This window comes from Symphalangus syndactylus, chromosome 14 (genome assembly GCF_028878055.3).
Source record: "Symphalangus syndactylus isolate Jambi chromosome 14, NHGRI_mSymSyn1-v2.1_pri, whole genome shotgun sequence".
Lineage (NCBI taxonomy): Eukaryota > Metazoa > Chordata > Mammalia > Primates > Hylobatidae > Symphalangus > Symphalangus syndactylus.
This window is the reverse complement of record NC_072436.2, coordinates 65,246,630-65,257,477: the sequence shown is the minus strand read 5'-3', so window position 1 is coordinate 65,257,477 and position 10,848 is coordinate 65,246,630. Positions and strand designations below refer to the sequence as shown.

The window sequence follows — 10,848 nt, the reverse complement described above, 5'->3', positions numbered from 1 at the left end:
TTGTTACTACATGGTTTTATTGGTTTGATGCCTAATATTTATTTGCGCTCAGGCACAGGAAATACTATGGTTAAAAAATACCAGTGAGTCGGCCGGGCGCAGTGGCTCATGCCTGTAATCCCAGCATTTTGGGAGGCTGAGGCAGGCGGATCACGAGGTCAGGAGATCGAGACCATCCTGGCTAATACGGTGAAACCCTGTCTCTACTAAAAATACAAAAAATTAGCCAGGTGTGGTGGTGCATGCCTGTAGTCCCAGCTACTCAGGAAGCTGAGGCAGGAGAATCGCTTGAACCCGAGAGGCTGAGGTTGCAGTGAGCCAAGATCACACCACTGCACTCCAGCCTGGGCAACAGAGTGAGACTCCGTCTCAAAAAACAAAACAAAATACCAGTGAGTGACCAATTCACATGGTTAAGCTGCTATAATAATCATAGACAATCTTCTCCAAGTTAGTCGTTGGTGTTGGAGAGAAGCAAACACTCATTTATCCCAAGGACGTCTGTTGAGTGTCCATGCTCGTGTGCTTTTCATTTTGTTCAGCGTTAGGAAATGGCTCATCCCTTAATAATGATGATATTTAAAGACATGTCCATCTGAGAGGAGGATGGCTAGAATCACCCTGGGTGACCGTGGCAATCCCTAAAACAGCAGGGTTCACGGTTTAGTCATCTGCCTCGAGTGGGAGGGGACCCCCTGGCCAGTGTGGGTCAAGGGAGAGATGACCACTCACTGTCCTCCCCAGCTTTGGGTACAGATTCCTCTGTTTCTCTCGTGCATGGCATTCCTGGGAACGTGGTTCTGTTCCCACAGAACAGTTTTTGCCAGTTGTCTGCCAGTCTAGTGGCTGAATCCACTTGGCAAGTAGGAGCCCAGTGTAAGTTCTGCATTCACTTCGGAGGCATGTGTGACCTGGATTTCCCATGTCTAACAGAGCTTGCTGGCAAGGGGCAGGCAGGGCCCTATGCCGACTGGTGTTTTTTGTTTTTGTTTTTGTTTTTTGAGACAGAGTCTTGCTCCGTTGCCCAGGCTGTAGTACAGTGGTGTGATCTCAGCCCACTGAAGCTCTGACTCCTGGTTCAAGCAATTCTCCTGCCTCAGCCTCCTGAGTAACTGGGATTACAGGTACATGCCACCACACCCGGCTAATTTTTGTATTTTTAGTAGAGACGGGGTTTCACCATGTTGGCCAGACTGGTCTCGAACTCCTGACCTCGTGATCCGCCCGCCTCGGCCTCCCAAAGTGCTGGAATTAGAGGGGTGAGCCACCGCACCCAGCCGCTGACTGGTGTTTCTAGGCAGCTATGGGCTTTTTCTCCCCACGGGCATGCAGTTCTTGAAGATTTTTCCTATCGGTCATGAGTGCAGAAGAGCAGGAGGCTGAGCTGAACCTATGCCAGCCCAAGACCAGGCCAGACTCTGCTGTCCTTGTGAGGGAATAGGGGTTCCTGATTTTGTAGCTTTTCACACCAAGTGGAAGAGACAGAAAGCAAGTTCCAGATTTTGAACCTTCCCCATGTGTTTGAAGGCAGTCAAGGGTTTCCTGATTTTACATTCAAGATACTTACATTCAGGGCTGGGCACGGTGGCTCACGCCTGTAATCCCAGCACTTTGGGAGGCCGAGGCAGGAGGATCACCTGAGGCCAGGAGTTTGATACCAGCCTGGCCAACATGGTGAAACCCCGTCTCTACTAAAAATACAAAAAAAAAAAAAAAAAGAAAATTAGCCAGGCTGGTCGTATACACCTGTAGTCCCAGCTGTTCAAGAGGCTGAGGCAGGAGAATCACTTGAGCTCTTATATATTTTGGAAATTAACCCCTTATCTGATAATATAGTTTGTATAACCTTCTAAAAAATAGTGTATATTTAAGGTACACGACATGATGTTATCAGTTACATACACATACATATATTAAAATGGTTGTTATAGCCAGGCACTGTGGCTCACACCTGTAATCCCAGCATTTTGGGAGGCCAAGGCGGGCAGATCACCTGAGGTCAGGTGTTCGAGACCAGCCTGGCCAACATGGTGAAACCCCATCTCTACTAAAAGTACAAAAATTAGCTGGGTGTAGTGTCAGGTGCCTGTAATCCCAGCTGCTCAGGAGGCTGAGGCAGAATCGCTTGAACCAGGGAGGTGGAGGTTGCAGTGAGCTGAGATGGCCCCATGGCACTCCTGTCTGGGCAACAGAGCGAGACTCTGTCTCAAAAAATAAAAAACACAAATGGCCAGGCACAGTGGCTCACACCTGTAATCCCAGCACTTTGGGAGGCCAAGACGGGTGGATCACCTGAGGTGAGGTGTTCGAGACCAGCCTGGCCAACATGGTGAAACCCTGTCTCCACTAAACATACAAAAATTAGCCGGGCGTGGTGGTGGGTGCCTGTAATCCCAGCTACTCTGGAGGCTGAGGCAGGAGAATCGCTTGAATCTGGCAGACGGAGGTTGCAGTGAGCCGAGATCATGTCACTGCTGACAGAGCAAGACTCCATCTGAAAAATAAATAAATAAATAAAAAACTAGGCCGGGTGCGGTGGCTCATGCCTGTAATCCCAGCACTTTGGGAGGCCAAGGCGGGCGGATCACGAGGTCAGGAGATGGAGACCATCCTGGCTAACATGGTGAAACCCCGTCTCTACTAAAAATACGAAAAATTAGCCGGGCGTGGTGGTGGGCACCTGTAGTCCCAGCTACTTGGGAGGCTGAGGCAGGAGAATGGCGTGAACCTGGGAGGCAGAGCTTGCAGTGAGCGGAGATTGTGCCACTGCACTCCAGCCTGGGCGACAGACCAAGACTCCATCTCAAAAAAAATAAATAAAATAAAAATAAATAAATTAATTAACTAATAACTAAATGTTGTAACATGAGAAAGGATAAATGCTTAAGGTGATGGATATCCCGTTTACCCTGATGTGATTATTACAAATTGCATGTCTGTACCAAAATATCTCATGTACCCGATAAATATATATACCTTCTATATACTCACAAAGTTAAAAATAGACACTGGAAGACAAAAAATAAATAAAAATCAAATAAACCTTCTCATTTTGTTGTCTGCCTTTGGTAGATTTCCAGCCCTGAAGTGGCTGTTTTTGAAAACTGTTTTCCCCCAGTTTTATTTCTGTTTATCCCTCTCTGGAGGGATTTGAGTCCTTCCTTATACTTCCACAACTCCAAGTCCCTCCTCTCATTATCGTTTTAGATGAGGAAAGTGAAGCTCAGAAGAGATGAATCAACTTGCCCTAGACCATACAGCTAGGAAGCCTGGGAGCCAGCACTAAACTCAAGTGCTCTTTTTCTTTGTTAAGAATTTTATTCGCCAGGCACGGTGGCTCACGCCTGTAATTCCAGCATTTTGGGAGGCCGAGGCAGGCGGATCACGAGGTCAGGAGATCGAGACCATCCTGGCTAACACGATGAAACCCCGTCTCTACTAAAAATACAAAAAAAAATTTAGCCGGTGTGGTGGTGTGCACTTGTAGTCCCAGCTACTTGGGAGGCTGAGGCGGGAGAATTGCTTGAACCCAGGAGGTGAAGGTTGCAGTGAGCTGAGATCGTGCCACTGCACTCCAGCCTGGGCAACAGAGCGAGACTCCATCTCAAAAAAAAAAAAAAAAAAAGAATTTTATTGACGTAATCACTGACATACATTTTAGTTATTTACACCATACAATTTGACATATGTGTATACCCATGAAACCACCACAGTCAAGCTGATAAACACACATCCATCACTCCACTTCCTTGTGGCTTTGTTGGCCTCCAGGCTACACTGGTCTGCTTTCCCTCAGTCTAGTTTGCATTTTCTAGAATTTTATGTAAATGGAATCATAGAGTATGTACTCTTTTTGTCTGGCTTTTCTCACTCAGTATTAATGAAATTCATCCACGTTGCAGCATATATGAGTACTGTTTTTTTTGGGGGGGAGGGGACAGGGTCTTGCTGTGTCACCCAGGCTGGAGTACAATGGCATGATCTTGGCTCACTGCAACCTTAGTCTCCAGAGCTCAAGCGATTCTCCCACCTCAGCCTCCTGAGTAGCTGGGATTACAGGCACATGCCACCGCACTCAGCTAATTTTTGTATTTTTTGGTAGAGACAGTGTTTCACCATGTTGGCCAGGCTGGTTTCGAATTCCTGAACACAAGCTATCCTCCTGCCTCAGCCTCCCAAAGTTCTGGGATAACAGGCATGAGCCACCGTGCCAGGCCACTTCATTCTATTTTATTGCTAAATAGCATTCCCTTGTATAGATATACAAAAGCTTATTTACCTATTTACCTGCTGACGCCTGTTTGGGTTGTTCTAGGCACATAAGCCTGCCAGGACACGTGCTTGTGTTAATGGATCCCGTCCTTTCTCCTCGGAGTGGGATAGATGGATCATATGGAAGGTGCAAGTTTAATATTTTAATAAATTTTTAATTTAGAATAATTTGATTTACAGAAAGGTTTCGAAGATAGAGAGGTCCACTTACCCCCACGCAGCTTCCTTTGTTAACCTTTTACATTCCTTTCATACATTTGTCAAAGCTAAGAAACTGACACTGATACAATGCGATTAAGCTCCAGACTTTATTTGGCTCTCACCAGTTTTTCCGTGAATGCCTTCTTTCTGTTCCAGGATCCAGCCCAGAACACCACATTGCCCCGTTTCCCTATGCCCCCGGCCCAGTGCCTTAGTCTCTTCCTCTGCTTATGCTTAAAGCAGGGCAGGCCTTCCAACAACGCGGGAGATCCTGTTGGGCTGGGAAAAACCCTTTAGGGGCCTAGCTCTGGGCTTGGGCATCCCCACTCCCGCCACCGCCTCCAGTACGCTGGCTTCCAATGCTGCCTCCAGCTGTGTTGATTCCCTGATTATCTGTGTTCCCAGGTCATTCCCCAGCCCAGTCTAGCTGCTCCCGAGAAGACAGTGAAGGTGTGACCCCACATTTCCCAAGCAGCTCTGCTGTGCTCCATGCGAGGAAAGCCGGGGTTGCTGTGACTTCTAGGGCGGAGAGCGGTCTCTGGCCTGGGCAAGTGACAGGTGTGCTAGGGCCCGTGGCCCGCGGGTGTGCAGGTGCTGCCTGGTGGCGCGGGCTTGGGGACGCGGCTTGGCACGTGGTGGGAGGTGGAACCTGGAGGGCGTGCCGGGCGCCTGGCTGGAAGGAAAATGGGCGGCGCGGCCTGGCGCTGGGGGGGGGGGGGCCTATGGCGGGGGGCGTGGCCTGGCGCGTGGAGGGAGGCGTGGTCACCCGGTGAAGTCTGGGGGCGGGCCGGTGGGAGGGGTGGGTTCAGCTTGGTGCGTGACAGTTGTGGGGGCATGGCGCGGCCTAGTGCGTGGCCCTCGGGGGCTGAGGGCGTGACCTTGCAGGTGGCCGTTGGTGGGGCGTGACGGGGGCGTGGCCTGGTACGCGGCCGTTGACGGCACGTGACGGGGGCGTGGCCTGGCGGTCCCGGGCTGGGGGCGCGCAGATTCGGCTGCGGCGGAGTGGCCCTGGGGCCCGGGTCAGCGGCGGCATGGGGCTGTTGCGTTGGCAGGTGGCGGCCGCGGCGGCTGTGGGCCTGGCTCTGGCTCTGGAGGCGCTGCCCTGGGTGCTGCGCTGGCTGCGGTCCAGGCGGCGGCGGCCACGGCTGGAGGTGCTGTTCTTCCCGTCTCAGGTGACCTGTACCGAGGCCCTGCTGCGGGCTCCGGGCGCGGCGCTGACCGGGCTCCCCGAGGGCTGCCCGTGTGGCCTGCCCCACGGCGAGAGCGCGCTAAGCCGCCTGCTGCGTGCCCTGCTGGCCGCCCGCGCCAGCCTGGAGCTCTGCCTGTTCGCCTTCTCCAGCCCGCAGCTGGGCCGCGCCGTGCAGTTGCTGCACCAGCGTGGGGTGCGAGTGCGGGTCGTCACCGACTGCGACTACATGGCCCTCAACGGCTCGCAAATCGGCCTGCTGCGCAAGGCAGGTAGGCCCGGCGGGGTCCAGGCGGATTGACCCACGCGGGGTCCTAGGCAAAGGTGGACACTTAGGGGAGGGGGTCTGGGGACGGGCTGAGGCCTCATTTACTTTCCTCGTGGCCTTGTGGGGTCGGGGTGGTGTAACGCGGAGAAAACAGAGCCCCCACAGAAGGTCTAGCCGGCTGCGCGGGCATAAGCGAGCCGGGCCGTCGGTGCCTCCGCGATGGGGGCGGTTCTCTAAGTGACCTGTCCCGGCATGCTGGAAGCAGGTGGGCCTGTGTGTGCCGGGTTAGAAGCGGAGCAGGCTCCCCTAGCAACTCCTTGGGCGCCGCCAGCGGAGTTTTCGTGACTGCTGCAGCCCAGGCCCGCCCTCCCACAGGCTGCCGGAGACCCCCGGACGGCCTCTGGTAACCTGGATCCTGCTGGCCGGGGAGCTGGACGCCAGGGTTGTGCTTGGACCTCCAGACTGGAAGGGCTCTGGGGAGAGGCGGCCACCTGCTGCCGAGTGAATCTCAGGCCACCGGGCTCTGGGAGACCTAAACATATGTTCTAGAAAGCAGCGCCAGGACGTTCGGTTGTTTTCCCAGCTGCGAAAGGAGGGGAACACATCTCTCTCTGGCGGGGGCCCCTCTCTCATGGGGTGGGGACAGAAGGGACCAGGAAATGTGAATAATTGGGATTCTTGTCCCACCTGAGGAGTCTCAGCCCATCCTGGCCCAGTTCGGCGGCCCAGCCTGCTCTTGCCTTTTGTGTATTTGCACCCACAGACTCTTGGGCCTCTCTCTGTCTCCATCACTCTGGCACCCAGAAAGTCACGCTTGCACGTGCAACCGTTGGATCTGGTAATTCTGGTTGTCGCAGTGACCGAGAGACGTGTGGAGCCCTGGGAATTGTCCAGGCTGGGCAGTGGTCACCGCCGCGCTGTTCCTTCTGCACAGCCATAGCCTCTTGTTGACTTGGGCCTCAGAGCAGCCTCTCCAGAGTCAGCCAGGGTCCCTCCCTGCTCTGGGTGGTGTGGGGCATGTTGCACGCCATGTGGGAGCAGAGTGGGGCACGTGGTTTTCATATTGAGGATGTCTCCTCCTCTTTGGGGCAGCCACAAGAGCTGTCTTCCCATGTGTTGGTCATTTTAACGGGAGGTTTGGGAACCTCCAGGCGTGCACAGTACAGTTCTGTTTGAGTTGCTTTTAGTGTGGTAGAAGCTGAGGTTGGTGAAGACCCTTCAAGGGCCCCTAGACCAAGGTCCCATAGGATCCCCTCGATGGCCTCCCAGCGTCCTCGCTGACTTCGAGGCTGTCCAGTGGCATTCATCTGTTCAAGGAATGTCCTCTCTGTGCCAGTATTTGTGAGGAGCTGGAACATCCTAGAGCACAAGGGCACAAGGCCAGGTTCCCACGGAGATACCAGCTAAGTCACGAATATTTCATTTAGGGCACTAAGAAGGGCCCTAAATTTATGGCCCTAAATTTACGAAGGGCCCTAAATTAATGAAGTTAAAAAATTAAGGGCCCTAAATTTATGAAGTTTTAAGAAAACTTCATAAAGCAGGGTAAGGAGGCAGTGGTGTGGGAGGAAGTGGCGTGGGCCAGGTCAGCTGCCCAGGGGCAGTGACGCTCAGGGCAGGGACCTTGCTGACACGAGTGGACTGTCCAGAGGGAGAGGCATGCGGCTGGAAGGGGCAGCAGCACAGACGCCCTGGGTCACAGACTGACTTACTTGTGAGGAACGGCAGGAAGTCCTCTGTGGCCAGAGGTGGCAGGCCGCAGGGAGGGGACGGGGAGGTGGGCAGTGAATCCCAGCGGAGGCAGGAGGTGTCGGCAATGGTGGGGTTTTAGATTGCCCACCGTGTGGAGGAATGTGTTTGGAGGGCTGTGGCGACAGGACGTGCTGGAGGAGTGGCCAGAGTGTGAGAAGGGCTGGCTCCCCGAGGTAAGGAAGCCACCGCGTCTTCATCCTGCCAGGCCCAATTCAGGGGGCACAATTAAATGAGTTCCATGCACAGGGAGTGATTTTTAGGATATGTTCCCAGTACTCCATGGGACACACTTCCCTTCAAAGATTACTCTCTATCTGAAATTCCATTTAACTTGAATGTCCTGTATTTTGATTTGGAAAATCTGGCAACTGTGTTTCATGGCAGCCTGTTTAAAACTTCTTTTAAGCCCCATTTCTGACGGCCTCATTCCTTGAGCAGGTCGTGAGTGAGGCAGTGTTATTCCAGGGGAAACAGACACAGACCCTTCCCAAGAGGAATTTGAAAGCTGGGAAGAGCAGAGGCCGGGATGCCCGGTTCTTTGGTGAAGGAAGCAGGGGGTTGCGGAAGAGGAGAATTCATTTGTGCATTGTTAGTTAGGGCCCTTCCTGCCTTGGTGGCCGAGGTTGTGCCAGCAAATTGGGCTCTGCTCCCAGACACCAGGGCCTCTCTGGGCAGAGTGGGCACGGCTCTCAGCCTTAGCTGTGGAAGAGTCAGAACCTGAAGGCTCACACGCTGTCTTTGCCCTGGTCACCTCTGACTGGGTTAGTGACAGCCTTGGCAGCAACCAGTAACCCTGAAGGGACATACTGGCTGGCATAGACTCGGAGGTCTCACCCAGACCACGGCCTGCCCAGTCCCCCATAGCCTGTGTGTGATGCTCTGGCCCCGTGTGTGATGTCCTCTCTGTGGTTCTCAGCGTCCCTCCTGGGAGCGTAGCCGCCACCACTCTGTGAAAGCGTGGCGGGCTTTCCTGGCCCGCCAAACTGGAAACATATAGTAAAGCCAGTAGCCCCAGGAACAGTCCACACTGGAGGCGGGACTCCTGCATGGAATGAAATCACCTTGTCCTTTCTGCAGGGATCCAGGTCCGGCATGATCAAGACCTGGGCTACATGCATCACAAGTTTGCCATCGTGGACAAGAGGGTGCTCATCACTGGCTCACTCAACTGGACCACGCAAGCCATCCAGAATAACAGGGAGAATGTTCTCATCACGGAGGACGACGAGTACGTGCGGCTTTTTCTGGAAGAATTTGAGCACCTCTGGGAAGAGTTTAACCCTACAAAGTATATCTTTTTCCCACAAAAAAGGAAAAGTCACTGAAGCTGTGCCCCGCCTGTCTCCAGAGCTGGAGGGAGATTGCTTTCATGGCACAGAACTTGCGGCACCTCCAGCCAAAACCAAACCTAACCAACAATGGGGCTGAGCCCTCCCTGTGGGCTGCTGTGCGTTCTGAGGAAGGGAGACCTCAGCACTAGAAAAAAATCGTTAAAGTTTCGTCTATTAGAATACTAAATTGAACTAAAGAAGGTTAGGAAAGGGAAATTTCTGTTACTTCAGGTCAGTTATTTCGGACCAGACCTTTTTTTTGCCCCTTTGCCAAAATAACTTCAGTCACGACCTGCCACGGGGTGTTTTCAGGAGTGTGGTCCGTATCTTGGTTTGGAATCGAAGCTTCTGCCACAGCACAGAAAAGGCACAGTGCCTCTACCAGGTCGATCCCATTCCCTTCCCTGATTCTAGAAAAGCCCCTTCTGCTTTGGCTGACGTGGGCCCTTTCAGCATCTCCCTGAGAGTTCATCCCTCTCTCCATGTGGCACGACTGGGGTTGGTTGGGGCCGACAGTCTCCTTGTCCCTCACAGTCTGCCCCTGTCAGGGCTCAGTCCTCAGAGTAGGGAAAGGAAATGGAAGTCAGGAGGAAGGGAAGATGTGAGTGTGCGCTGCAGGTGGCAAAAGCAGCCTTCGGGGCAACCCCATGAGCGTCATTGCCACCAAAGGCTGGCTGTTCCCTTGCTTCCTTGCATAATTGCTCTTTAAAACCAGTATGCACACCAGTGCCAAGCTCTGCAGCAGCCTGTCCTTGGGTAGTAAGTGCCGTGGTCTGTCAGGACTGATGGCCAGCAGCTGTTTCTATTTCCATGTTGGACTTTTAACTTGTTTTTTTTTTTTTTTTTTTTTTTTTTGTTGAGATGGAGTCTCACTCTGTGGCCCAGGCTGGAGTACGGTGGCGCAACCTCGGCTCACTGCATCCTCTGCCTCCTGGGTTCAAGCGATTCTCCTGCCTCAGCCTCCCGAGTAGCTGGGATTACAGGTGCCTGCCACAACACCTGGCTAATTTTTTTTGGTATTTTTAGTAGAGACAGGGTTTCACCATGTTGGTTAGGCTGGTCTCAAACTCCTGACCTCAAGTGATCCACCCACTTCCGCCTCCCTAAGTGCTGGGATTACAGGTATGAGCTGCCACACCCGGCTGGGCTTTTAACTTTTAACGTCCTAATGTTTAAGGTAATTTTGTTGTGTGTTTGGAAGTGACTTTACCTTTAACACCTGTGGAGTTAGTGCGTGCACATTGCTGGCTCAGCATAACCCATCACGGGACTGGAGGAGAGGAGAGGAGGGAAGAGAGCAGCTTCAGGCCGTGGTGTCTCCCACATCTGTGTTCTTATTTGCAGCTCAGGGTTTGCATTCCCAGGTAGAACAGGTGTACACTGTGAAGTGTTCCACGTTATTTGTTTATAATGTGTATGTCATATACAGATAGCTCCAATGACATCTGAAGAAGTGACTTCACCATCTTGTCATATTTCTGTATGATGAGCCCCAGGGCCCATCCTGTGGTCTGCTAGCCATATGCTTAGTCTCACCTCCCCAGCCCACGCTGACATTACCACCCAGAGACCCTTCAGTGCTGTGTGTTTTTCCTTTTTAGGGTTACCTTTGACTCACAGGGTTAGGCAAGCCAGCTTGGAAGTTAACTTTTAAAAAAATTCAATTGAAGCTGTAAAGTATACAGATTGGAAGTCACCAGAAATTGTTTTAGTTTGTGAATTCCCACAGTGTATGTTCTGAAAAGAAAATGGGAGAGCTTGTAAAGCATCTCCTAAATGCGAAGCCGCATGACCCTGGACTTCTGGCACATCTGAATAAACATGTTCTTATTCTGGCA

At 52.6% G+C, this 10,848-nt stretch overlaps 1 protein-coding gene across 2 annotated transcripts; it reads left to right on the top strand.

Annotated features, from left to right (window-relative positions):
• The first annotated feature begins 4,574 nt into the window (after positions 1-4,574).
• On the top strand, positions 4,575-10,848 carry PLD6 (phospholipase D family member 6). Of its 2 annotated transcripts, none has more exons than XM_055240913.2 (2): positions 4,575-5,927; positions 8,757-10,848. In XM_055240913.2, exons 1-2 carry the CDS (start codon positions 5,505-5,507, stop codon positions 9,105-9,107), a joined length of 774 nt encoding a protein of 257 aa, XP_055096888.1. In that variant the 5' UTR covers positions 4,575-5,504; the 3' UTR covers positions 9,108-10,848. The 2 variants fall into 2 exon arrangements, with proteins under 2 accessions (XP_055096888.1, XP_055096889.1); XM_055240914.2 differs by having other exon boundaries at positions 4,575-5,931.

What these genes read in the sequence shown, in the direction of transcription:
- PLD6 (XM_055240913.2), top strand. Translation starts at nt 5,505, where the DNA reads ATGGGGCTGTTGCGTTGGCAGGTGGCGGCCGCGGCGGCTGTGGGCCTG. An exon ending in AAATCGGCCTGCTGCGCAAG is followed by an intron (nt 5,928 to 8,756) that starts GCAGGTAGGCCC and finishes TCCTTTCTGCAG; the next exon opens with GGATCCAGGTCCGGCATGAT.